Source organism: Lipophrys pholis (genome assembly GCF_963383615.2).
Source record: "Lipophrys pholis genome assembly, chromosome: 9".
NCBI lineage: Eukaryota > Metazoa > Chordata > Actinopteri > Blenniiformes > Blenniidae > Lipophrys > Lipophrys pholis.
Window position 1 is genome coordinate 31170908 of NC_137639.1, and position 27385 is coordinate 31198292.

Sequence of the window (27385 nt, forward strand, 5' to 3'; positions counted from 1 at the left end):
TCCTCCTATTTATTGATATTCTGAAATTCAAGAGGGAGGCCCTTTTTGCCCCCTTGTAGCCCTCTGTAGCCCCACGTGGCCTCTTGTGGTTCCCTATGGTGTCACCTATACCAGCAGTGACCAGCAGAGGGCTCCACCTTGTCATATAGATGATTCGATGGTCGGCTCAAAGCTCTGCCGTCTCGGCCCGACTCAGCCCCCCCACAGCCCTGAGTGATGCGTTCAGGGGAACTCTGCCCTCTGACATGCTAACGAGCTGCGGGGCTCGTACAGTAGCGAGGCTACATGCTAAACGTGATTAAGACTATGATGGATACAGTCGTCAGCGAGCTGAACAGGTTCTCACATGTTGGAGGAGCTCAGACGTTCGTTTTGATGTATTTTGTTGTTTTTCCATATTGCTCTGTATTTCCGGTGAAGTTGCGTCCCCCTCAGTACTCTCCCGTCCTCTCGGTTGGACCAACCGGAGCTTGAGAGTCACCGTGAACGTGACTGTGGCAGCACTTTAACCTATTTAAAGTCCGCTCTGGTGGGGACGGGTATCTTGTTCCGACGCGTTCCGTAAACGGATAAATCTGGTTCCAAGAGGCAGTTTTGTCATCGGATATCTAACCCTCCACCTCACCCATGCTCCACCGAGTGCGCAAACATAAACTCCACCAATATGCCCAGTTTACAGGTGAACACAGAGGCATTAATGAAGAAACAATAAAACATGTCAAAAATAAAATGGCTCCTACGGTGACCCTTGACCCCATTAGGAGTCTGTGTGGGTGCAGGGCCTCCTGGTCTGTGTCTGCAGCTCGGAGGATGTGAAACATGGTGAAGTGAATCAGAGAACCCCCCCCCACCACCCATCCCTCCTCCCCCAACCATGAAGAGGAAGCTTGTGGTCTAGCCTTTTAGAGCTTCTTCTTCACTGTCGCTCTCGCCTCGCCACGCCACACTCCATCCTGACCGTCCAGATTCTTCTCCATCATGACCGTCCTCCTCCTCCTCCTCCTCCTCCTCCTCCTCCCCAGCTCCTCCGTCTCTCTGCCTCCTCCACGGCGCTCCTTCCTCCTCGGTGAGTCTCTTCCTGCTGATCAGGAAACTTTCTTTTATCAGATGTGACCTCCTGCTACGTTTTGTCATGACTGAAGACGCTCACTTTCGCCCCTGAAGTAAGAGGAAACAGTAATGGAGCCACGTTTCACTGGCGACGGCAGCTAATGCTAACAGTAGCTCGGAAAGTCCTCACCTCTTTTCGCCTGCAACTAACCTAACAGGCACTCTGAGCAACAGTTAGCATTAGCATTAGCCGAAGCTATCATCTCAGTTAATGCTAATGCTAACGCTCGCAGTCACTCAGTCAAATATTTGTTGTCAATGGTTAAGAGGTGGGGCGATGACATGATCGTTTTCAGCACGTGGAAGGTGACATGGCTAATGCTAACCGCTAACACAGAAAGAGAGAGAGAGAGAGACTCAAACCTCCAATCACAGTCATGAACTGAGACAATAGTGACTGTAACTAAGTTACTTATATTACAGTAATCAGTTACTAACACATTACTTCCATTCTCGTGACTAATCAATAGAGTATTCTCCAATAAGTCTCACAGAAAAAGACAATTACATCCTGCAATGGAGTAATCTATTACTCTCATTGCTTTGTGTGAGACGTTACGCCACAGTTTGAGTCACACCTTTTGAATTTACAATCCAAAGTGTGAAAACGAAAATGAAGCAACGACTGCCAGAGGGAAGTACAGAAATACTTTCTACTTTACGTTTCTTTTAAAAACTAAATGACTCTTTTGGAATGTCATGTGTGAAGGAGACTTTTGGAGGAAAACTTCCCTCTCTGACACCTGAATCAGTTGAGTTTTGTAATCTTCACAGCTGTAATCACATTACATTTAACTCTATGAGGTACATATAAACTGTAATGGAATAGTAACTTAAATACAGTTTCTAAAGTTTTATTGAACTTGTTCATTTGGAATTGGTGTTCGACTGTAGTCGAAACAGTTGTGATTAGCATTAACATGTATAAGCAGTAGCTGTAGTTAGCATTAGTCTGTATAAACTATAGCTATGATTAGCATTAGCATGTGTAAACAATGGCTGGGATTAGCAATAGCATGTATAAACATCACCTGTGATTCGCATTAGCATGTATCCACAGTAGCATGAATACATTTAAATATTTGAATCGGACATGATAAATAAAAAGTAGTCCAAGTACTAAAAGTACCCTGGTACTTAATCATGCAGTCGATTTTCACAAGTTTCTACTTCTGTTTTCCATTTGACCCACTGGCGCCTCGTCTGTTACCATGGTAACCCTGACTCAAGGTTACCATGTCTGTTAGCATGGTAACTCTCTCAATGGGTCATTAGGTTACTCACAAGTATTTGAAAATTAAAGCAACACACACACACACACACACACACACACATACACACACACACACATACACACACAGCTTTCTTCTCAGACCTTCAGGAACAGATGTAGAGTTTCTCAGCAGCTCAAAACCACTTCCTCTCCAGATTTGAACCACAATGTGATCTTCAGCCGCACAACAGGAAGTAGAACTCGGCTCATGTGCTGGCTGGTTCTACCAGCTTTCAACCATGGAGGACTGAGACTCTGAGGCTCTGAGAACTGAGACGTTTCCCACCCAGCCGCTTGCTAGCAGCTAACCGGACTAGTATAAACGTTGATCCGTGTGATTTACAAACGAGCCGTATTTCAGGTTGTGTTGCTCTGCGACGTGGATGTTTGTAGACGCTCCACGATTGTTTCTTATTTTTCTTTTTCTTGTGAGCAAAAGATTGCCATGTTATCGCCATGCTATCGCCATTCGATTTTATTTCCTAATAAATGCTTAGAATTGATATAGAGACTGGTGACATGAGAAAACCAGCTGACGACTCCGTTAAAAGACAGAGGGACATCAGGTCTAAGAGTCTGATACAGAACATCCTGAGGACACTTGTTCACCAACGCACGCACGCACGCACGCACACACGCACACACACACACACACACACACACACACACACACACACACACACACACACACACACACACACACACACACACACACACACACACACACACAGATAAAGATGCACTGGAGTTTCCCACGCCTCCTGAACGTAGCTCAGGTTTTGGACCTAATGGGACTTCCTGTCTCCAGACTCTGGACTCAGACCGCTGTTCCACTTCAGCCTCCCGGACGTCCACTGCACCACCACACTGCTCCTGAGCCCCGACGCCTCCACCCTGTACGTGGGCGCTCAAAACACCCTGTTCTCATTGGACGTCAGCCGGAGTGATGTCATCAGGCTGAAGAAGCAGGTGGGCAGCGGCGTGTGGTCTCTGTAGTCTATGTGGTGGTTTCTGTTGGTCTCTGTACTATTTTATGTGGTGGTCTCTGTACTGGTCTATGTGGTCTGTAGTCTATGTTGTGGTTTCTGGTGGTCTCTGTACTCGTCCGTGTGGTGGTCTCTGTAGTCTATGTGGTGGTCTCTGATGGATTAGTTCTTTATTTCCAGGTCCCATGGAGTCCCACTGAGGACAACATCAAGGCCTGCGCCGACAAAGGAAAGGAGGAAAGGGTGAGCCTGAACACTGCCCCAACTGCCCCAACCCCCCCCCCCCCCCCAATGATTAACTGCCCTGTGTCTGTCCTGTTTGATCCTCCAGGTGGACTGTCTGAACTTCGTCCACGTCCTGCAACACATGAACTCGTCGCTCCTTTATGCCTGCGGGAGCTTCGCCTTCAACCCCAGAGAGGCCTACTTCGTAAGGCTAATGCTAACCGCTAACACTAACTGCTAGTACTAACTACTAACTATTAGCACCAACTACCTTCAATCCCAGAGAGGCCTACATCGTAAGGCTAATGCTAACTGCTAACCACTCCTACACATTAACATTGCAGAGATGCTAACTACCGTCAACCCTCACATGCTAGCTGTTGATATGCTACATTGTTCCTGCCCGTTTGAAGTTTAGCCGTTAGCAGAGCGAAGAACCGTTTTTTTTATTTACCGTGGTTCTGATTTGACCTCGCTGCTGATCCCAGACGTTATCGAGAACACTGACCCCGCTGCTCTGACGTTCTGCAGGACTCTGAGAGCCTCTCGCTGGTCCACAGTGTCGACGCTAAAGGCCGCTGTCCATTCAGCCCATCGGAGAGGAGCTCGGCCGTCTTCCTGGGTCCGTCTTCACTCTGAATAAAACTGAGGTTCCGACAGTTCCTTGAAGTCTGAATGTCTCCCTGTCTTCTCCGTGTCTTCTCCGTGTCTTTGCCATGTCTTCTCCGTGTCTTCTTTGTGCATTCTCCATGCAGACGGCGAGCTCTTCACCGCCACCACCATCGACTTCCGGGGCATCAAACCGCAGATCTCCAGGTTCTTCAGCAGACATGGCCGCCCGGACGTCAGCCTGGACTCGTCCGTCAGTTTACTGGAAGGTGGGTGTAAGATTTACCGTATCTTCTGCAGTGTCAGTCTCAATTTCTTGAAAGTTTAGTGGTCTGATTTCAATCTAAATATTAAATACTGTATATCATTAAATACCTTCTGTGACCACAGGATGTCACTGTGTGACCACAGAAAGCTGCTACACAAACCTCCAATACTGGCCACTACTAGATCTAACAATTTAATACAAAATGTGACAAATGTTATTCAAGATTTTTATTCTCTTATTATGAATGAAACGACATTTATTACATTTTATGGAGTCATTATTTGATGAACTGCTCTTTCATGATTTGGTTTTACAAGCATGTTTTGTTCAGAACATACGACCATAATCAATACGACTGTAATCAATACTACCATATTTCCTAAACAACAAGTGCCATTTTTACTTTGGTTGTTTGACTGATCATGTGAGTTATATATTCATATAAAGTACGGTACTTACTATCTGTGACCACTAGATGTCATTGTATGACAACAGAAAGCTGCTACAGTACAACAGAAAAAAAAATTCATTACTAACTATGCTAAGCTAAGCCAAGCTAAGCTAAATGTTTCCAAAGATAAAAAAGTTTTCTTCCTCCTTCCAGAGCACCTGACACTCACTTCTCAGTCCTCACTTCCTGTCTCTTCTGTCCTCACTTCCTGTTTCTGCTCTCCTCACACCTTTTCTCTTCTGTCCTCACTTCCTGTCCACAGAGCCGACCTTTGTCAGCTCCTGGTCCGACCCGTCCCAGAAGAAGATCTACTTCTTCTTCAGCGAGGTCGGGACAGAGTTCGACTTCGTGGAGAAGCTGCAGATCGCCCGGGTGGCTCAGGTCTGCAAGGTGAGGAGGTGCAGCAGCTTCATTCAGGCTACGTTTCCATGGAAACTGTCTCATTGTTGTGTTTTGGCTTCAAAAAAGTAAAAAGTGGATGCAAGAACACTGCGGTTTGGTTCCACCAGAAGGTTCCGTGTTCTCGGACCTCCTCCCTGGTTCAGGTTTTGCTCAGTCTGTGTTTGACCCGGCAGGATGACGTGGGCGGACAGAGGACGCTGCAGAAGAAGTGGACGTCCTTTGCCAAAGCTCCTCTACTGTGTCAGTCCTCCAAACGGCTTCCTTTCAACGTCCTGCAGGACGTGTTCCCCCTGCAGCCACCAGAGGGCGACGACCACGACGACACGCTTTTCTACGGAGTCTTCACCTCGCAGTGGTAAGAACAAGAGCCAAGAACCCGAAACAAGAAGTCCGCCAATACCCACCAAAGTATTCCTTCTTCATCCAAATAGCACTGATGCTAATTGCAGCTACTGTGGATACATGCTAATGCTAATCTCAGCTACTGTGGACTTAGGCTATTGCTAATTACAGCTACTGTGGTTCTAGGCTAATGCTTATTACAGCGATTGTGCATCCAGCTTAATGCGAGTTACAGCTACTGTCGAAACACGCTAATGCTAATGCTACATCCAGTGAGACATGTTTCTTGTTGCTGTAAGGAGGACAGAATTAGCTACTCCTCCAGTAAACAGGAGGTTAGTCTGATAGTAACATTATCCAGCTTTTATTAATGCTAATGCTAACATTATGTGGCACTAAAAGCATTTGATTGACTTCCCCTTTAAATGTCTCAGAGGGAGTCACAGAGGAGAGACAGATCTGCTGTGACCTGAAACCACATGTGGAACTTGTTGTGACATGTTCCCCGGTGTGTTGTGGTCCAGGTCCACGGGAGCGGAGTCCGCCGTGTGCGTCTTCACGCTACGTGACATCCGCGCGGAGTTCTCCGGGAGCTACAGGACCTTCAACATGCAGAGTCACCAGTGGAGTCCGCTGGTGGAGAAACACTCGTACCTGGGACAGGTGAGCAGGTCCAGGTCACCTGGCTAGCACAAGCTAATGCTGATGAGCTCTTGGCTAAATGCTGCAACATGTTTCTACCAGGCTAACTCTTCATCATGCTGACAGTCTGTGTTAGCATGTAGCAGTGCTACATCTGCATGATCGTGATCTATCCTGGAAGAGTAACAAAACAAAGTGGCGTCCCATCTGTCCGATGCGTACTATAGACGCGGTACTATACTGTAGCCTTACGTTTCATCAGTGAATGTGTTTTGAGTTGATTAAAGTCCTCTTCCTGTCCCAGTGTGGGCTAGCTAGCTCTTCGGACTCGGAGCTGGAGGAGGTGAAGAAGAGCTTCCTGACAGGCGGCGGCGGCATGAAGCCGTCCGGAGGGGCTCCGCTTGTGGTGTCGTCGGAGCAACGCTACAGTCGCATCGCAGCCATGAGGACACGGGCGGCGGACGGGAAACAGCACACCGTCCTCTTCCTGCTCACAGGTGAACCTTGAAGTCTCAACCTGAACGACGGGTGCCGTGTGAATGATCAGACAAAAATGGTTACATGAAACGACGTAGTCGTGCGGACGGAGCCTTAAAGTGATGCTGGTTCTGTCCAGGAGGGGGCAGCAGTGTGTTCATGGAGGATCAAGACCACATCCCCTGGATTTGAGTCTTCGTTGTGTTAAATGTTCGGTCTGCAGGATGCCCGGTTCTGGACAGGCTAACCAGTTAGCATCCCCGGTTCTGGACAAGCTAACTATTCGCACGCCCAGTTCTGGACAAACTAACTAGTTAGCACGCTCAGTTCTGGACAGGCTAACTAGTCAGCATGCCTGGATCTGGACAGGCTAACTTCCTCAGTTCTTCTTCTTCTCTGTTGTGCAGAGTCTGGATTCCTCCACAAGGTGGCGCTCTCTGATTCAGGACCTCGAATCATTGAGGAGATTGAGGTCTTCACCAAAACAGAGGCAGTCCAAAGTATGGTCCTGTCCCCCTCCAAGGTACCATCAGATTATTGTGCATCTTCATCATCTCAGTCCTGGTCCAGTCCTCCATGTTTCTGTTCTGGAGGACCTGACCTGTCCCCCCTCTCTGTACTTGCAGGGGGTTCTGTATGTGGGGATGTCTGGGGGTGTGGCCTCAGTCCCGGTGGCCCATTGCTCCGTCCACAGGACCTGCAGTCAGTGTGTCCTGGCTAGAGACCCTCTGTGTGGGTGGAACTGGACCAGGAGGGCCTGCACGGGTCTGAGCCCGGGTCCAGAGGAACTGTAAGAGGAACCTGCTGTTCTCCTGATCCAGATCAAACGTTTCATCGTTTAACCGTTTCGTCTCCGCTGGAGAACCGGGACGCTAATGCTAATGCTAATCACAGCCACTCTGAATGCAGGCTAATGCTAATGCTACTTACGGCTGGTTGAAGTAAAAGAAGTCCTGGACGTTGCTTCCACAGTCAAAAAACCAGAATTAGCTTTAGCATTAGCATGAGCGTCATACCCAGAGAGGAAGATTAGCTTAGCTAACCCAGCAGACACTCGTATTGATGAGATGCTCCTCCTGTCAGCAGATCATTAGCAAATGCTAAAGCTAATGTTATTTAAGCATGCTAATTGGGTATCATGCTAACACTGTTAAACATGAGAAATCTTCATTGTTGCCTTCATTAGAACCGAGTTAGCTCTGGATTAACGAGACACGGCTTTAAAGAAAAATCTGTATGTGATGCTAAAGCTAATGGTAACAGTGGGCGCTAACAGCAGCTCCTTATGAATGACATCACAATAATCAGTTACTCAGTCGTTACGCTGCAGAAGTAGTGGAGTACTCAGTGATGTTCCGTTGGTCCCCCAGGATCCAGAACCTGGACGGGGGGAATGTAACCCTGGACTGTGGAGGACAAACTGCAGCTGAAGAACATCAAGGTGAAGGTTCTTTAGAGAGACTATTGAAGTGCTGGACGTGGGCGTGAGGGGGGTCATCTGAAGTCCCGCCCCCCCAGAGGGTGGGTCATCTGAAGCCTCCTGGATAGTCTCAACCAGTCCTGAATGGATCTGAATGGTCCTAAATATTCCAGACTGGTTCTGATCTGACCTGAACGGTCCGTGGACCGTGAGGAACTCATGACCATTCAGGTCCATTTTGGACCATTTAGGACACTGAGGACGAACTTTCCTCTAAGCTCTTCATTTACAGAATCTCCATGATGTTTTTGTAAAAACGTTAAACGTTCTCTGTTTTTTTTCTGTATTTGAATGTTGTTCTGCTTCGTTCTGAAGAACCAACCCCTCTGTGGTTCCTTCCTGCAGAGGTCCACATAGTTCTAGGTGAGGTGGTGACCCTTCCCTGTCGGAAACCGTCCAATCAGGCGTCTGTGAGCTGGAACCCCGGTGCGTCCAAAGTCCTGTCGGAGAAGTTCTTCATCCAGTTGGCCGACGGCAGCCTCCGGTTCCTCGCCACTACCGACACCGTGGGAACGTACCACTGCGAGGCGGAGGAGGGCGGGCACAGGGAGGTGGTCTCCAGCTACCTGGTCCAACAGGCCGCCACCCCGCGCTCCCCCGACCTGCGCTCCCACGACCCACTGCCGAAGGGCCACGACGAGCCGGACGAAGACATCGTGACCGAGAACCCGGAGTACGCGAGCCGGCATGCAACGGAGTGCGATCGGAAGATCCAAGAGGACGTAGAGACTGTTCCACCAGAGGAGGGCAAGGACTCCATCAGTTGGACCTCCAATCAGGATTCCCGGTCCATCCCCGCCCCGCCTACCTGCAACAAACAGAAGAGTTACCACAGCGAGCTGGTGGCGGTCTCGCTGCTGCTTGGCGCCTGCGTCGCCGCCATGTTCCTGGGGCTGATCTACCTCTGGTATCAGAGGAGGAACCTCCGGGGGCATGGGAAACCCAGCGGGGTCCTGGAGGGGTGCTCCCTGAGCGGCCCCGAGGACCGATGCCCCGGCCTGAAGGTGGAGCTGTGATCCTCCGCGTGGTCACCAGGGGGCGAACCACAGCCGCTTCCTGACAGAAGACCTCTGAAGAAACGTCTCACTCCTTCATCAGCGTTCCGTCGAGACGACAACGATTTCAAGTGAATAACGGGAAACTTCTGTCAAGTTTTGGATCCGTTTACACGACAAGGTGGCTCCCAAGGTGGAACTTTTTGAAAATGCTCGGGCTCAGTCACCATGGAAACAGGGGAAACCTGAAGTGTCATGACTCCCAGTCCATGTTCTCCTGGGACTGGTCAGTTTTATTTTGACAGTAACTGTAGTAAAACTCCAACTTGGCTGGACAACAGCACCCACTAGTGGCCCAACGTGAAAACTACATCGTCTTAGTGTTTCTGCCATTTCCATGGAAACAGACATCATTTTGAAAACATGGACACGTAAACCTGCCACTCTGCTGAAAGGAAAACTAATAAAAATGTTCATTTGAAATGTTATCGTGTAGACGGAGCCTTCATCGCAGTTTTAGTTATGTTCTCAGAAACGTTACCTAACCACAACCTCACGAACTGTTTTTACTTTTCTGTTTGTTTGTTTATTTTTTTTAAGGAATTTCTCCAAGTTTTCCTCATTTTCAAGCTGTGAACATTGTGTGACTCCCCACTTTAATCTGCCTTCATGCAGAAGTTTTTCTTTTATTTAAACTGTTTTAAACTCTTTCTGCAAGTGTTCTCAGGCAAAGTAAAATAATCTGGTTTTGCAGCGACAGCGTGTGAATGTTAAACCTCATGGTGAATGAAGTTAAAATGTTTGATGCATTTTCTTTCTTTTATGTATTTTTTTTTGTCTAAAATCAGATTCTGTTTTATTTATAACAGTTTTAAACCCATTGAATAAAATTATAATGATCCATAAAAATTAAAACAATCATGTACATGAAGAGAAGATGGCTTTAGGTATTCTCTGTCGCCTCCTTGTGGCACATGTGATTACTGCAGGACTTCAGATAACATGTGATTTAAATTATACTCGAGCATTTTTTTGTGTTTTATTGATCTGATGAATGATATATTTTTATCTAATCTGTAATTTAAACATATCTCTCTTTACTTTTTAATTTCAAGTTCCCAGACCTCATTTATGGGTTTTTTTCTGCTCATAAATGTAAAATTATCTTCTTTTTATTACGTTTTGATTGAGTTTCTGAATGTTTGCGACCTTTTGCTGGAGCTTCAGCTCAGATTAATGTGATAGAGATGGAATAAAGACACGGACACGCTGAGTTTGGCTTTTATTTATTTCAAAAGTAACAATATGAATGTATTTTAATTCATTAAAAGTTTAGTTTTATGTTATTTTGGTCTTTCGTTTTATTTTTATTTATTTTGGGTTTTTTTTTTAATTAGAATTGGGGGGGGGGGTTGGGGCAGGGGGAGTCTGTTCTTCTGGTTTGATTTATTTGGTTGGATTTATTTTTTGTTTAATTTTCACAAGTGACGTCACCGTGAAACTGGATTCTGGGAAGTGACGCTGTGCTGCGTTCTGTGCTGTCGGAAATATTCCACTCACTTTATCACACTGACCTGTTGAATTAAACTTTAAAACATTCGAAGACAAAAGTTAAACTTTTTACTTTTTACTGCGACATAAATGAGATCTGCTGCTTCATTCAACATTTACTACATAAACATGCAGGAACACCGTTAACTATCACAAGCTGTTAAAATGCTTTTTGTCATATGGTTTCATTAATTAATTTCCACTTGGATAAAAAGAACTCATTTCATCCACCACAAACCCCTTTATACCTATAATAATATTTCAATTAAATTTTATTGTTTCATAAAATGGAACATTTAGACAGCTGTAAGGTTTAAGGTTGATTTTTACCAATTAGAAATATAGGTCATATACTCGATACAGAAATCCCAGGTTTGTCTTTTTTCTTTTTCTCTTTTCCTCTTTTTGCCATCTATTCTTTCTTTTATCTTTTGGGTTTTTTAATGAAATTTATTCAGGACACAAATCTGTTACTGATAATTTAACAAAATAAAACAATTAGAAAATATATATCTTAAGAGTTTAAATTGAAAAGATATCTGAAATAATTGTAACATTTGTGGAGTTTGTTCTTCTCTTTGTTTTGATTTTGTTCAACATTGCAGATGTCCAATTCTTCCGGCGTGTCCTTAAACGCACCTCCGTCTGTGGCTCGCATCTGAAGTTTATTCTAATTTCTTCCTCAGAAAAAAAGTCCGTTTTCCTGCAGGTAAACTTCTATATCATCTATAAACTGTCGGTTTCGAAGGTCTTCACATGTTTCATGAGTTTAATTCTTTTTGCGTGGCTGTTTTTTAATGGAACTTTAATTTTATTCCTTACTGCGTCACAGTTTCGCCTCTTTTCATTCTGCTGCGGTTTGTTAAAATCATTATTCACTTTTCATTAAAATCCATATGGAATCTGTTGCAATTGTGAAACTCGGAGCGATAATAACGTTGGATTAAAACATCTGTGTGTTCATAAAAAGAAGCTCAACAACCACGTCTGAAAAACAAGAATTTTCCCAGTTTCACTTCCTGGTTGGATCAGATGTCATTCCTTCACCAGACTCCCTCCAGAAATGACAGATCTTTACACTGTTACAGCTATTTATTCGATATACACATTATCTTGACTGAATTAAAATAGTCTCTACGACTGGGGTTGATTTAGTGGTGGATTCGTCTAATTGAGTCAGTCTTGTTTGACTAATGTGATCTTTTTAGAATTAAAAATGTAAACATACACGAAGCAGGATTTCAGTGACGTCTTTTAAAATACACCAAAAAAATGCTGAAAACTTTATTTACACGTTGTTTTCAGTTTGTATTATAACTTGTCTGTTTACAACCAGTTTCTTTGATTTCAAGACATTTGAAACGCATGAAGGACTTGAACTTACATTTTTAAAAATACATTGTCATATGTGTAGTACCATTTTATACCAGCAGGAGGTGCAGTCAGTCAGTTTGAAACCAGGAGAAGGTTAAACTGGATGGTGTCTGTAGGGGGGGGGGGGGGGGGGATAATTAAATTGTTGGCAGATTTAAAGTTATGATGTTCTGTTTCTGTGCCACCGGGGGGCAGAAGTGAGTGTCTGTAGTGTTTAATCTGCCCAGGGTTTTTTCCTGTTCGTTAACCTTGAGACTAGCTAAAAAGTTTTTTTAATCTATTTGATAGTTTGCAACATTTTAATCAGGAATCACCTAAAAAATAAATCTACTGCAGCTCACCAGATAGCCACCATGCCATCAGAGCTGCAGTACCAGCTTCTACCAACAGGTGGAGCAGTGAAACTCCACCAGTTGATGCTCACCAACCTGTTAAAGGATCAAAGAAAAGGTTTAGTTTCAGAGTGGAAGTTGTTTCCTGTCCAGTCTCATGTCTCTTCCTGTGTTTTTTTCCCCCCTCCAGACTCCTCTCTGAGCTCCGTCATGGCGTCCACGTCTATCACCACGGTCGGGGGGGTGGTGGTCGTCACTCAGGTCATTTCCAAAGACGAGTCCTCCATCCCGCTGGAAGCCACGCCCACTACCGGACAGGCCCCACCCCCTGACCCCGTCAAGGTGGACGAAATGACGGCTGCTTTCCTGCGAGGACAGCCGATGCCACTCGGGGTGAGTCCCACAGAGACACATCAAAAACACATCAAAGACACGTGAGATAAACTGTGTGTGTGTGTGTGTGTGTGTGTGTGTGTGCGTGCGTGCGTGTGTGTGTGTGTGTGTGTGTGTGTGTGTGTGTGTGTGTGTGTGTGTGTGTGTGTGTGTGTGTGTGTGTGTGTGTGTGTGTGTGTGTGTGTGTGTGTGTGTGTGTCTCCAGGTGGTTCAGATCTTGATCGGTGTGATGATCGTCCTCTTCAGTTTCACCACCTTTTTCTCGAGGACGCTGATCATCCACCTCCCGTTCGGCCTCGCCTTCATCGTACGTAATTTAACACCAGCATCGTGTCTCTGCCTTCTTCAGTTTGTAATTTAACACCAGCATCGTGTCTCTGCCGTGTTCAGTTCATCATTTCCGGTTCGTTGGCCGTGGCGGCGGGCAGACGGACGTCCGTCTCACTGGTGAGTTTCAAGAACCCTTTATAAAAAATCAGCTCGTGTTGATGTTGACGTGATCGTCCAGAGCGAAGCGAGAACCAGCGGAGGGGGAAGTGATCCTCTGGAGAAGATGGAATCTGGTCACTCAACATGTTCGGATGACGACACTGCTCTGTTAGCATGCTATCATGGTCGCTGTCATGTTAGCAGGTTAGGATGCTAATATAGAAGCATGCTAAAGTTGTAGCACGATATGCCACGATAGGCCACGCCCTCCTGGTCCTCAATTTCCACTCAGGCCACGCCCCATGGTCCTGTAGATTCCACTCGGGCCACGCCCCCTATTCCTCTAGATTCCACTCGGGCCACGCCCCCTATTCCGCTAGATTCCACTCAGGCCACGCCTTCCTGGACCTCTACGTTCCACTCAGGCCACGCCCCCCTGGCCCTCCAGAGTCCACTCTGGCCTCTTTACACTCTTTCCAAGGCAAACTTTCATTGCGTTTTGGGGTCTGGTCACACGACTGTGGTCTGAACTTTTTTAAAAAGCTCCGACCTGAACTCCGTCTGTCTGTGCAGGTGTGGGCGTCTCTGGTGTCTCACCTGCTCAGTGGGGTTGTGGGCGTGGCCGGGGTGGCCTACGACTGCATCCTGATGGGGACCAAGGCCCCGACCAACATCATCTGCCTCCACCAGGACATCGATCAGTTTGAAGACCCGGAGCAGATCTGGATCCGGTGCACCTCTCAGATGTGGGCCCTCCCTGTAAGTCCAGCCGGAGGGCGAACTTCACCAAGTGGGTGCTGAATGCATTCCGGGGCGGGGGTGGCAGAATTTACTCTGAGGAGGGGGACAGACTCTCTGTTGTCTCCTCACTCGTCCTCAGGTGGTTCTGTATGGTCTCCTGGGCTTCGTCCTGGTTCTACTGGTTCTGCAGGTCTGCGTCTCCGTCACCGTCTGTGTGTTCTCCGGCAAAGCCGCCAAACTCCGACACACCTACAAATCCGTCCAGGTAAGACCCCCTCCTGTCTGTAGACTCACTCCAGTCTCCAGACCCCCCCTCCTGTCTGTAGACCCACTCCAGTCTCCAGACCCCCCTCAGTCTTTATACATTCCCTTTGTTCTGCAGTCCACCAGTGATGATCGCCCCCTGCTGGCGTCGTCCTGAGAGATCGATGACGAATCAATGAAGTTCTTCGGCGCCGCGTCTCTACACGTCCTTTATTACTGAGAGCCACTTTTCAGTTTTAATTTTTTCACTTCTGTCACAGACGGATGGTTCTATCTGCTTCAATCGATAGTTATTTTCCACGGATCAGACTGCAGGGTTAGGGTTAGGGTTAGGGTTAACCCTACACTAAAGGTCGAGAACAAAATTTTTCACACTTTGATTCTGTGAATGTTTTTTGTGCTTCTATGATTTTTTTCGATCAAACAATTAAAGTTTATTAAAAAAAAAAAGGTTAATTGTTTTTTGATTTAATGACGTAACACACAGATATAGATCCGACTGTCGGTGTTTGGAATAAATACTTTAAGTATTTTTGACGTCAAACATCCCCCTGGATGAGAACTACACGTCTACAAGTCACCAGGTTAAAATGTGAAGTAGAGTCACTGAGTTCTGATTATTTTATTTCTATATTGAATCAAAGTCAAAGTACTGGAAGAGAAGAGGATCCTCATCCAAGATGGCTGCCATGCTGCAACAGTGTATTTAATATATGTCCATCCATGTACATATGTCGAGGATGCTACTTGTTTGCGTCAACTTATATATTTCTATGCGTATGCATGTATAAGTCTGTCTCTAACTGTATCGCTCTATGTATCTACTTATATATTTCTACTTGTACATATGTGTTCTATCTATATCTATATAAGTCTATGTGTTTCTATGCGAAAAGGACTCGTCTGATGACGTCAGACACATAGACATAATAAAGAGTAGACACCTCATCGACTGGGGATTGACATGTCAACACCGCCGCCATCTTGGACCGGTGGTGGTGGCGGCAAGGGTGAATGATCATCGACGATGGAAAGAGGTACTCCTCAATTTCTAAGTTGTATTTTAAACCGATTTCCAAACTGTTTGATTCATATCATGTTCCTGGGTCTGATCTACCTCTGGTGTCAGAGGAGGAACCTCCAGGGGCATGGGAAACCCAGCGGGGTCCCGGAGGGGTGCTCCCTGAGCGGCCCCGAGGACCGATGCCCCGGCCTGAAGGTGGAGCTGTGACCCTGAAGGTGACCGCGATCCTTCGGCCGCGGGTCGGGGGAGCGCGGGGTGGCGGCCTGTCGGACCATGTTGTCCGTCATACATGTAGCTACTTTGTTTAGTGGGTGTTAATGTGCATTACACACTTTGTTTTACCGGGTTGTTATTCATGTGAAATTGATTGACAGAGTTTTGTAATTCATGTGAAGTGGGTGCAGTCAATAAATCATGAATTTCTTCAGCGAGACAGATATCGTAATATATCGAGGATGATATTTGCAGTGATATACCGAGCAGAATCGCTCTATTGTGATAATACTGATATCGTGGGCAAATAGGTTACTGGCAATACTCAGCCTTGGTAATGGCTATAATAATAATATCAATAATAATATTAGAATCTAGTAACTATAATATATACGATAATAAAGACTATAATAATAATAAATAGCATTAGAGAATTATAAGGTAATATAATATTGAAATATAGCATAATAACAGTACAATGAGAATACCAGTAAATATAATATGAGAATATAATAATTATAAGAATAACAATAATACTGTAGTAGTACAATAATTGTCAAATGCAATGTACAGCCATAGCCCTAAGCAATAATGTCAATAAAAACCTGATCACGTCTGAAAGTTTTCTGGGTTTCTTTTGTTCTATTTACGTCTCTCTCTCTCGCTCTCATATATATATATCACGACTGACTCTTGTTGTAAACAAACTACGTGAAAATTGCTTGAGAATTGTGTGATTCATGACGACTTTAACAGTGTAAGCACGTCATTCCTCTATAGATGTAACGCGCTGCAGGAGCGATTGCCACCGGTCCAAGATGGCCGCCCTGTAAACACACCGCTCTGGTGGGCGGCAGCAGTCCATGAGGCGTCTACTCTTTCTTATGTCTATGGTCAGTCACATGGACACTTGTGTCCTCGTGACTTTCTCCTCCTGAGAAGGACAGCCTCGTGACATCACCACTCCAGAGGACCACGGATCGGTTCTTAAGGGTTTTATTCGCCGGAAGTGACGCATTAGCTGACGTGCTAAACGTGAAGCTCACAGTGGTGAGACGCCGTGTTTGATTTGAAATTCATGAGCGGATAGACACTCCGACACGAGGTTGAACTCATGTTTTCAAATCGCAAGTGGACGAAACGACGTACTCAGGTTGTTACGCGCATTTAAACGGGGTTAGCTTCATGCTAACTGTCACTTCCGCTTAGCATCGCGTTAACTGACAGTAACTTCCGGTGTAGGTACCAGATCTGTGCTGGGCGGGGCTTGCGCATGCGCCCGAGCTACCAGGGCGGGGCTTGATTCCGCGCATGGTGATGACGTTCCACATTATGATTGACTATGATGGCGTTTCGCATTTTTACTGGCTGCAAGTTTCTCCCGTCACAGTATGAAGCTAACATTAGCTTTCGTAATTAGCTTCGTAGCTCCGTGTAAAGCTAACAAGGCTGTGTGAGGTGAACAGGACGCTACGACTGGTTTTAGGTCTCTGAATGTCCCGAAGCAGCAGTGATCTGTCTGGTTTAACTTCAGGAGAGTTTAGAGGCCGAAGGGGTCTGCTGGAGCTTCGTCTGATTTTATGAAGTGTCCTTGTTTGCCCACTTAATGCTGTAAAGAGCTGTGATGGGAGACAGAGACATTTAATCTGTTTCTCATGTCTCCAGCTGGTGAAACAATAAACTGAGTGTTTTCCAAGACGGATGACAAATAATGTGGCCCCATGAAGGAGAAGGAATGTACAGATATAGAGATGTGTGACTGTTTTCATTATATTTCCAAATCCATACACAATATTATAGTATTGGACATAGCGACGAGTTGCTGTAGATCATATTGTGTGTGACGTCATTGACAGGAGCAGGCACGAAGTCCTCCCCGGACAGATCTGGTACCTAGAACGGTTCTTCCCTCCAGGGGCGCGCTCAGACTGTGTGCGGGCTCGCGACCTACTAGGGGCACCCCATCAATAATAACTGAAAAGTACTCCAGTATTTTATGAAGAAGTAACATTCAAGTAAAGTCTTTCACTGATAGTTTTATGTTTTTTCGATGTTTTCACATGAACTAGTGTACTTTTCATGCGATGTGATTTGACTTGATGTATTGTGTCGGCGGGATCTAAGTTATAAATACCCTAATTACTGACATGAAGTAGTATTGTTAGATACTTGTGTATATGATATATGAGTATACTTTTCCATTTATACTTTTACTCACAATTAGGTACTTCTTACATCAAGGTAATCTACTGTAGTTTGATACCTTAGATTTCTTTAAGAGCAAACTAAATAAATTACATTGATGTAAATTAGGTTGTAGGTTTGATTCCCGAGCCTGGCTTCCTGCTGCAAATGTGCAATGGAGAAAGTTCGCAGGATTCTGGTGTTTGTGGGTAAAGACGGAGCAGCACCACAGAGAGCTCACTTCCTGCAGGTCTGAGTCGCTTCCGTCCCACTCGTGATGTCATGTCTTTGCGGACCAATCAGATCACGACTGATGCCATCTTTGATCCTCAGAGTCTGACTGGTTGCCTTGGCAACAGTGGCGATGACGAGGTGGAGGTGAGCTGCTCGCTGGAGAGGAATTGGTTCCTTCTCCAGAACTTCCAGAACCAAGGTCCCCGGGTCCTCCTCAAGGTTCTATACTCTTATTTACCCACCCAGTCTGATGTTTACCCCCAGTCTGTTGTTTACCCCAGTCTAATATTCACTCCCAGTCTGTTTACCCCCCCAGCCTGATATTTACCCCCCAGTGTGTAACAGTTTCCCCTCTGTCTCCCAGAGACCCGCCTTCTGCCCCATCAAACACCTGTCAGTCACAGAGGCTGCTGTGATCCCATTGGATGTCCAGCAGCGTGGGGTGGATGTGGGCGTAGCCATCCTGCTGCAGACAGCCAATCAGAGAGTGCTGCTGACACGGAGAGCGAAGGAGCTCCGGATATTTCCCAACATCTGGGTCCCCCCAGGTCACACACACACACACACACACACACACACACACACACACACACACACACACACACACACACACACAGAGTGTGTGTTTTAATGTTCTCTCTTTCTTTGGTTCTCAGGCGGCCATGTTGAACAAGATGAGACGGTCAGTGAAGTTCTGGAACTTTTTACATATTACACAAAGCATAAGTAAAACAGTGTGTGTGTGTGTGTGTGTGTGTGTGTGTGTGTGTGTGTGTGTGTGTGTAGCTGCTGGATGCAGGTCTGAGGGAGCTGGAGGAGGAAACTGGACTCAAACTGGATCCACAACAAGTTTCCTCTGAGGTTCTGGGACTGTGGGAGGTGAGACTCACCTAGTTCACCTCCTTCTGTTTTCTGCCTTTTTATCATTGCGGAAAACCGGGACTTCCAACTGCACACTCCTGTGTGTGTGTGTGTGTGTGTGTGTGTGTGTGTGTGTGTGTGTGTGTGTGTGTGTGTGTGTGTGTGTGTGTGTGTGTGTGTGTGGTACAGTCGGTGTTTCCTCCCATGTTGTCCAGAGGACTCCCTCAGAGGCATCACGTGGTGGTTTACATGCTGCTGCACTCCCCCCTCACACACCTGGAGCTGCAGGTAACGTGTGTGTGTGTGTGTGTGTGTGTGTGTGTGTGTGTGTCCACATGAACCAAAACATCTTTTCCTTCCCGTCGTTCTCAAAAAGTTTCCCATCCACACGGCATCATGAAAACTATACAAAACAGTGTAGTACACATGCCAGGCCATGACATCATCGTTTTCAGCTAATGTGAGTCTTGTCCGTCCACACGTCAAAGCCGAGGCGGCGTTTTCACATTCCTCCACTCTGGAACAAGTTTAGAAAAACAAATGTTTTCAGGCTCCTAAAACGCCGCGTCGTGTGGACCATCGGACAAAAATGATGGGCACATGAAACAGCGTTGTCGTGTGGGCGGGGCCTGAGTCTCTCTGAGTATCTCTGGTCTCTGCAGTCCTCTCTGAGTGCCTGTCCTGCTGAGGTGAGCGCCTGTCTGTGGGCGGAGCCCCGGCTGGTGGGCGCCGTGGTGTCCTCGGTGGACGGAGAGGACGGCGAGGTGCCTCTGGACGGCCTGCCGAGCAGTGTCAGGTATCTGCCTCCAGCGGTTCTTCTTCTTCTGGTGTTTTGTGGGCGGCCTTCCTCTGATGTCCTGCATGTGTCCAGCGTGTCGCAGGTCGCTGCAGACGGAGCTCTGACCGAGTCCTCGCTGCCTCTCGCCGCCCTGGTTGGGCGGGCGCCGGCCAGCGGTCCAGACGTGGAGCGGGTCTCTACCGGGACCAAGTTCGCTCTGGAGCTGTGGCTGAGGCGGCTGACCCCTGACCCCTGACCTCTGACCTCTGACCCCTGACCCCTGACCTCTGACCCCTGAGCTGCAAGCATCCCAACGGGCGTTCTGGAGAAAAGACTTTTGAAGCTGTCTCACGACGTCCTTCATCCTCCAGGCCAGCAGGTGGCAGTGCAGAGCAGCTTAGCGATATTTCACTTTGTTTTCAAACACAAAATATTAAAGTTGCAGCTTGAAAACAGTGACTAGTTATTTATTACTAGTTAATTATGTATTACTAGTTACTTGTTGAGTCTTTGTTCATGAAAGTAGTTTATCTGACTGAGACATGCTAATCGCAGCTACTGTTAGCTCAGTTAACCGGTTCAGTCTTGTGTAACTCCTAACCAGCTTTGGCTCATGCTAATGCTAACAGTGAGCTCAGCGTCATCAGTTTCCTCTGACAAACTAAAAGCACAAACGCCAGTAACTAACTTGTTTGAAGTAGTTACTGAGTTACTCATTACTTTTTAGAGGTTATCTTGTTGCTCATGAAGGTCGTGTCAGTTCATGTTTCTGTCTCAGCTTTGAATCAGTGTGACTGGATAACCGAGTGAACATTGCACAGAATTTATTTTCTCAAAAGAATTCTGAAATCTCATCCGTGGACGAGTCGACCGACAATTCCAGAATCCAGACCTCCAGAATCAAGTAATTGTGCTTCTGATTCAGGCCCCCGTTTACACCACAACGAACTCAAGTGTATCCGCAAAACTTTCTTCACTTTTGGGGGGTTCGTTCACACGACACCAGCGTTCTGATCCACTGTATCCACAAAGTTTTTAATCCGGCTCCCAAAGCGGAAAGATTCTTTCACGGTGCTAATCCCTCCTGCAGAGACTGATGGAGGCTCCAGAGCCTGTTACTGCTCACCCCCTCCTGCTCATCCAGTTGTAAACAAACATGGCGGCCCCGTAGTGGTACGCCCCGTAGTGGTACGCCCCGTAGTGGTACGCCCCGTAGTGGTACGCCCCGTAGTGGTACGCCCCGTAGTGGTACGCCCCGTAGTGGTACGCCCCGGTACGCCCCGTAGCGGTACGCCCCGTAGCGGTACGCCCCGTAGTGGTACGCCCCGTAGTGGTACGCCCCGGTACGCCCCGTAGTGGTACGCCCCGTAGTGGTACGCCCCGTAGTGGTACGCCCCGTAGCGGTACGCCCCGTAGCGGTACGCCCCGTAGCGGTACGCCCCGTAGCGGTACGACCCGTAGTGGTACGACCCGTAGTGGTACGACCCGTAGTGGTACGACCCGTAGTGGTACGACCCGCGGTCCATATTCTAGTTTTATCCTCCAGATCAGTAGTTTAATAGTTGAGACTCTCCCTGATATCATCCGGTTCCTCATCAGTCCACTAGGATGTCAGGTTCTCTCCATTTTCTTCACGTTTATAGTGTTTTGTTCTCTGCACACGTCTGTGTAGTTTCATTACAAAATCAAGCAACAGCACCCTCCAGTGACCCGGCAGACTAACTGCATCGTTGTCTCTGTGTCTGCTGCTGCAGTGGAAACACTTCCACTTTTTTTGGGCGGATTAGGGGTTGTCACGTGAAACGTTGTCGTGGAAACAGGGCCTCGGTGTTTCAGGATCTTTTATTTTCACACCATTAGTGATTTCCTGATAGTAAAACTGTGAGACTCGTTAGGAGACCTCACACCTCCTTCAGTCAGACAGACCCCCACCCTGACATCAAACGCCCATCCCCCCACTCTCACATCAGACCCCTACCCTCACATTAGACCCCCACCTTAACATCACACCCCCACCCCACATTAGACCCCAAACCTCACATCAGACCCCACCCTCACATCAGATCCCCTCCCTCACATCAGACCCCCTCCCTCACATCAGACCCCCACCCTCACATCAGACCCCCACCCTCGCAGCTTCAGGTCTTTGTGTGTTGAAGTGAAAGCTGTGCAGAAAGAGTAAAAGTCACCATGTTGACTCGCTGAGGAGTTTCTGTGATAACAGACGAGTGTACAGATGTGACCTCACACACAGACAGGAGTGTCCAGATAAGCTCCTCCTCTTCTTTTAATGGTTTCTCCTCCTTCTGTAAACAGATGTTTGAACTCCTGCCCTCTGGTCACATATTTCCAATGCTGAAACACGTCTTAGGAATGTGTTGTATTTATTTTCAGTGTAGAAGGACTCACAAAAATATAAATGTAACTACACGGTCCCAAAAAGAAAACCCTCGTAAACAAAGCTCAGAAACTACAGCGTCTCAACAGCAGATCACATGTTGGTTCTTCAGGTAGGAAAGGAAAGGAAGGAGAACCTCTGGAGAACCCCTCAACATCTAACCAACCTGTTTAATCAAACATTTATCGCTGGTTCCCGTTAGCTAACAAGCCAACCAAGAAACCATTAAAGCATCTTTGGAACCAAGAAATTAACTGAGAAACAATCCAACCAATCAGAATTGGAGACTGCCAACAAAAGAGTCAAGAAACTCAGAGAACAAAGTGACAAAAGAAGAAAAGAGGAAAAACAGGAGGAAAGAAAGATAACAATAAAAAATGAAATAAATCAGTGAACCAGATTATTTTCATCATTCTTTGAAACATTTTAAATGAAATATGACAAATACATTTTCTTCTCACATACATATCTTTTAAAAACTATATGTTTTTCAAATCTTTAAAAAATGAATAAATTATGAGAAATAATCACGTCTGCAATAAAAACGGAGACCAACACAGTTACCATGGCAACAGCCCTGGCATCATTTCAATAAATTAATCGGCGAAAAAAAAAAATCTCATTTCAAGTTAATTAAAATTTTATTTAAATAAACAGATAAATACATTAATGATGTTTAAAAAAAATATTGCAATAATTGTAACAAAGAGATTATTATGGTTTGAGTTTAAAAAAAATTGATTTTGATCATAAAACTATTGAATTGAAGCTTTTTCTAATGGTTTTTAATGATAGATTTTAAAGGTGTTTTTATTGCCAGTTATCTTCACATCCTGTTCATTATTACTGGCTGACGGAGAACGTTCCGGATCGGCTCCTCGTTTTATCCAGATCCTCCTGAAAAACATAGAAATTAGTCTTTAGTTCCAGTCAGAGGAAAATCAGGATGATTAGATTTTCATTTTGATTTAAGATGCTGCTAACAGGCCTCAGGCCCCGCCCACATGAGCCAAAAGCCCTATGAGTGGACGAATACACCCAGAGCTGCTTAAGACCCTCGATATCGTGGTTCTGTCCCGGCTGACTCCACGGTATCACCTGGACCTCAGGTACAGGACCTTCGGACTGGCAGACCGGCGTGGCGGTCCTCATTTTTAACAAAGGGACCAGGGAGTGTGTGCAGGCTATTGTGCCTCTCTGGAAAGAAGATCGCTTGTTGAACCTCAGGTTGCTAACACGCTGCTAACAGGCTGCTAACACGCTGCTAACGTCAGGGAAACGTGATAATCAGTGAAAACAAGTGGAGGAAAGTCGTCGTAGGGTTTGAAAGTTGTTAACAGTGAATCTGACAGTGATGACTTCCAGTACATTTGTACGGCGGTGAACTTCAGCTATTTTTCCACCGCTAAAGTCAACACACACCCGTCACCCTCGTTTGTCCTTGTCTCTGTTGCCAAAGCAATGATATTAATGATAAACCTGGGTCACTTCATATTTGGGTGTTGCCGAGATTTCTTCACGTTCGTTGTTTAAACTTTGACTCATAAGAAGTTCTGGAACACACCCCAGACACTCGACATGCCTCCGGAAACATCAGAGACGTTGAGCAGCTCGTCAACGGCGATCTTATCTGGGTTTGTTCTCTTTGTGGTCAAGATAAAGCCATGCGGTGTGGTTTGTGTGAGAGCTGCAGGGGACAGTGTGTCCTGGTTAATTCAAGTCCAGCAGGAGCCCAAAACTGGCCAAAATATACCTCAAATATTACACCGTGTTAAATAATGTTACACTGAGTTACATAATGTAATACTGTATTACATTCCGTTTCAGTGTGTTACCTTGTGTTACATTGTGTCACAAGGTGTTACAGTGTGTTACATTGTGTTACAGTGTGTTACCTTGTGTCACAAGGTGTTACATCGTGTTACCTTGTGTTACATTGTGTTACATTGTGTTACAGTGTGTTACATTGTGTTACAGTGTGTTACATTGTGTTACATTGTGTTACAGTGTGTTACATTGTGTTACATTGTGCTGTGTTATCTCTGACTTACGTATAACTGCCCGTTGTTTGTGTTGAAGCGGTTGTGCGTCACGTACAGTGGGATGTCGTCTCTGGAGACAAAGGGGTCATGCAGGCTGACGCCTCTCTGGCGCCCCCTACAGCAGAACCACCACACCAGCTGGACACATGAAACATAGATAAATGCTCAGTTTATACATGATCTTATTTTCAATTAAAACATTTATTCAAGCTCACTGACTTATTGCTAGGTTTTTTTTACAACAATAACATTGTAGTTTGATTGACAGTGTAATTACTGTATTCACATTTATTTACTGTATTACATGCCGTAAATGCTATAATCTATAATCTGGTTGTTAGCTGAAGTTACATCAGTTAGTGGGAGGAAGATGCTCTATAATCTGGACGTTGGCTTGTCTTGAGATAAAAAAACCTTCATCCAGACAGCTCTTAGAGAGAGAAGCTACCTGCTATCTAAGCATGCTAATGCTAACCACAGCAACTGTGGACATATTCCAAGGTTAATGCTACATGTGTGCTAACATGTTTAATGTTGCTGTCTGGAGGTCTGTGTTAGCTCCTCCTCCATTAAACAGGAGTTCAGACAAATAGTGAGAGAGAACACAGCTTTGGGTAATGCTAACAGTGTGTTGACAACAGGAAGTGTATAAACAGTGTTTGTGCTCACCAGTGCGAGCAGCAGCAGCAGCAGCAGAAGAAAAACCAGGGAGGCCAGCACCAGCAGGGCGATGGCCCACCCGGGGACGCCGCCACCGCCGCTTGAGGGCGCTGCCGTTGCGCCGCTGCTTGACGTCACTGAGGCTGATGTCATCGTGGGGTTCGTGTTGTTGGTGCCGTCATTTGAGGTTACAGCCGTGGAAGAATTGTTCTGTGGCGTCACTCGATTACCGGTGGTGTTCAAAGAGGTGGCTGTTATAGCTACTGTGGTGTTAGCAGGAACAGTTGGGACGTTGGCTGGAACCGATGTAGCGTTAGCGGGAACAATTGTGACGTTAGCAGAAACAGTTTCGGCGTCAGCGGGAACAGTTGTGGCGTCAGCGGGAACAGATGTGGCGTCAGCGGGAACAGATGTAGCGTCAGCGGGAACAATTGTGACGTTAGCAGAAACAGTTTTGGCGTCAGCGAGAACAGTTGTGGCGTCAGCGGGAACAGATGTGGCATCAGCGGGAACAGATGTAGCGTCAGCGGGAACAATTGTGACGTTAGCAGAAACAGTTTTGGCGTCAGCGGGAACAGATGTAGCGTCAGCGGGAACACTTGTGGCGTTAGCGGGAACACTTGTGGCGTTAGCTGGAACAGTTATGACGTTAGCGGGAACACTTGTGGCATTAGCTGGAACAGTTATGACGTTAGCGGGAACAGTTGTGGCATTAGCTGGAACAGTTGTGACATTAGCAGGAACAGATGGGACGTTAGCGGGAACAGATGTGACGTTAGCAGGAGCCACCGTAGTTTGGGACACTAATAGAAAAAGAAAAGTTGTAAATTTTCACCAAACGTTTCAGAAATGTTCTAACACATGTAGCTTTCATTTACGTCACTGATGTCTCTGAAGCTGCTGCTGCTCTGCTAAACCTGCTGCTCTGCTAATCGTGAATGTGCGTGGTTTTTATTTTAAGTCTGAATCGTGGAACACGACAAACTGGTAAAAATAACTCAGCACAAACAACAGAAACTTTAACAAAATAAAAGAATGTCACTGTGTCAGAGAGACAAAGGGATTCATGTTTGAAGCAGTGAAATTAGAACCAAAACTAACTGAAGAATGAAAAAGGTCTGAATGGTCAATACACACAAATCTTCAAAATAACCAACAGTGTTCAAAGTGAGCTTCAGATTGACTCAGAGTAACTGTAACTCCCGGATTACATTTCAGCACTGAGTCGTCAAAGTTCAATTAGTACATTTTATTTGAACACTTAAAGATTCACAAACAAGAAATACGCTGCAAATATGAGTTTTCCAGATGTTTGTGTGTATGTAAATGAACGATCTGTTTTTATGGATAAAAACTCATTTTAAAGGTGTTTACATTTTTGTTTACATTTTTATTGTGTTTTATTTACAGTTTGGGTTAAAATGGACACTTTAATGTGTTTCTCTTATTTTCTGAAGTCTGACTTATGGATAATTAGCAGATCCAACAAACCCAAACGAGACCTGGAACACAATTTTTGCCTTTTTTAAATGTCTCAACAACGGACTTATAGACAATATCAATTAAAGAAAAGACTGGCGGATAAAATAAACTTTGTGTTCTTCGTTTCTCCTCAGGATACAGAGGAGAACATTAGGAGAGGAGAGCTGAAGAACATTAGAACATTAGAAGAGGAGAGCTGAAGAACATTAGAACATTAGACGAGGAGAGCTGAAGAACATTAGAACATTAGACGAGGAGAGCTGAAGAACATTAGAACATTAGAAGAGGAGAGCTGAAGAACATTAGAACATTAGACGAGGAGAGCTGAAGAACATTAGAACATTAGACGAGGAGAGCTGAAGAACATTAGAACATTAGACGAGGAGAGCTGAAGAACATTAGAACATTAGACGAGGAGAGCTGAAGAACATTAGAACATTAGACGAGGAGAGCCAGGTTCTCACCTGCGGTGGTGAAGCAGAGAGCGAGGATCAGGGCGAGCAGCGTCTCCATCGTTCTGTAGGAAATCCTGTTTGTGACAAAGATCTCAGTGTGGAGTCTGTTTCCATCAGGAGAAAAAAGCCTCCTTTATACACCTGCACTCAGGTGAGGTGAGGTGTGGGGGGGGGGGGGGGGGGGGGGGGGGTGGGACTCCCATCATGCTCTGGGGCTTCTCCTGCTTCAGCAGAGCTCCACCCTGTGGTCACACTCTGAGCTTCAAGCTTTTATTCATTCAGCTGAGTCCTGGACCAACCCTAAGGTGTCTCCTTCCAGTTCGACCTGCCTGGTAAACCTCTCCACCAGGGGGCGTCCTCACCAGATGAACCTTCTTTGGCATTGTTACAGCACCACCTACAGGCATGTGTACTACATAACTTTGAGTAGTTTTCATGGTGTCGTGGGTCGGGGAAAAAAAGAACGCCGGGGCCTGAAACTCCACCTGGGGAAAGTTTGAAATGTGTTTCAAGACAATGGTTTTCTGAAGCGTCCCTATGCGTCCCTATGTGTCCACCACACAATCCTGACTGTGGTGCAGCGTTGCTTCAGGACCTGGACATTTCCACCACCTCGTCCTGGTTTTCAGTCTCGTCTCCTGCCCACAGACTCTGTGGCCTCCACCTCATCACATTTCACATTATTCTTGTTTTATATATTTTCATTCTTT

The 27385-nt window shown here is 46.0% G+C and overlaps 3 protein-coding genes across 12 annotated transcripts; all 3 read left to right on the forward strand.

The window, feature by feature from the left end:
* The first annotated feature begins 878 nt into the window (after positions 1-878).
* Positions 879-10605, forward strand: LOC308114073 (semaphorin-4A-like). The gene is made up of 14 exons (XM_080470712.1): positions 879-1066; positions 3192-3352; positions 3550-3612; positions 3701-3799; positions 4126-4216; positions 4350-4472; positions 5185-5312; positions 5498-5679; positions 6191-6329; positions 6613-6805; positions 7193-7308; positions 7412-7575; positions 8156-8226; positions 8611-10605. Exons 1-14 carry the CDS (start codon positions 979-981, stop codon positions 9279-9281), a joined length of 2289 nt encoding a protein of 762 aa, XP_080326838.1. The 5' UTR covers positions 879-978; the 3' UTR covers positions 9282-10605.
* Positions 10606-11409: 804 nt separating this feature from the next.
* On the forward strand, positions 11410-15802 carry LOC308114206 (membrane-spanning 4-domains subfamily A member 4A). 2 transcript variants are annotated; one of them, XR_013935600.1, is made up of 8 exons: positions 11410-11520; positions 12708-12910; positions 13116-13217; positions 13301-13357; positions 13913-14098; positions 14220-14345; positions 14463-15381; positions 15474-15800. XR_013935600.1 is itself a non-coding variant. In XM_080470902.1 (7 exons), exons 2-7 carry the CDS (start codon positions 12728-12730, stop codon positions 14499-14501), a joined length of 693 nt encoding a protein of 230 aa, XP_080327028.1. In that variant the 5' UTR covers positions 11410-11520; positions 12708-12727; the 3' UTR covers positions 14502-15802. The 2 variants fall into 2 exon arrangements, 1 of the variants encoding a protein (XP_080327028.1); XM_080470902.1 differs by having other exon boundaries at positions 14463-15802.
* Positions 15803-16375: 573 nt separating this feature from the next.
* On the forward strand, positions 16376-20094 carry nudt17 (nudix (nucleoside diphosphate linked moiety X)-type motif 17). 9 transcript variants are annotated; one of them, XM_080471184.1, is made up of 9 exons: positions 16376-16631; positions 17895-18015; positions 18099-18218; positions 18364-18547; positions 18656-18681; positions 18786-18878; positions 19050-19148; positions 19523-19656; positions 19742-20087. In XM_080471184.1, exons 2-9 carry the CDS (start codon positions 17941-17943, stop codon positions 19761-19763), a joined length of 753 nt encoding a protein of 250 aa, XP_080327310.1. In that variant the 5' UTR covers positions 16376-16631; positions 17895-17940; the 3' UTR covers positions 19764-20087. The 9 variants fall into 9 exon arrangements, with proteins under 9 accessions (XP_080327310.1, XP_080327305.1, XP_080327304.1 ...); XM_080471179.1 differs by having other exon boundaries at positions 16389-16734; positions 19732-20094; XM_080471178.1 differs by having other exon boundaries at positions 16389-16631; positions 19732-20094.
* The last annotated feature ends 7291 nt before the right edge of the window (positions 20095-27385 follow it).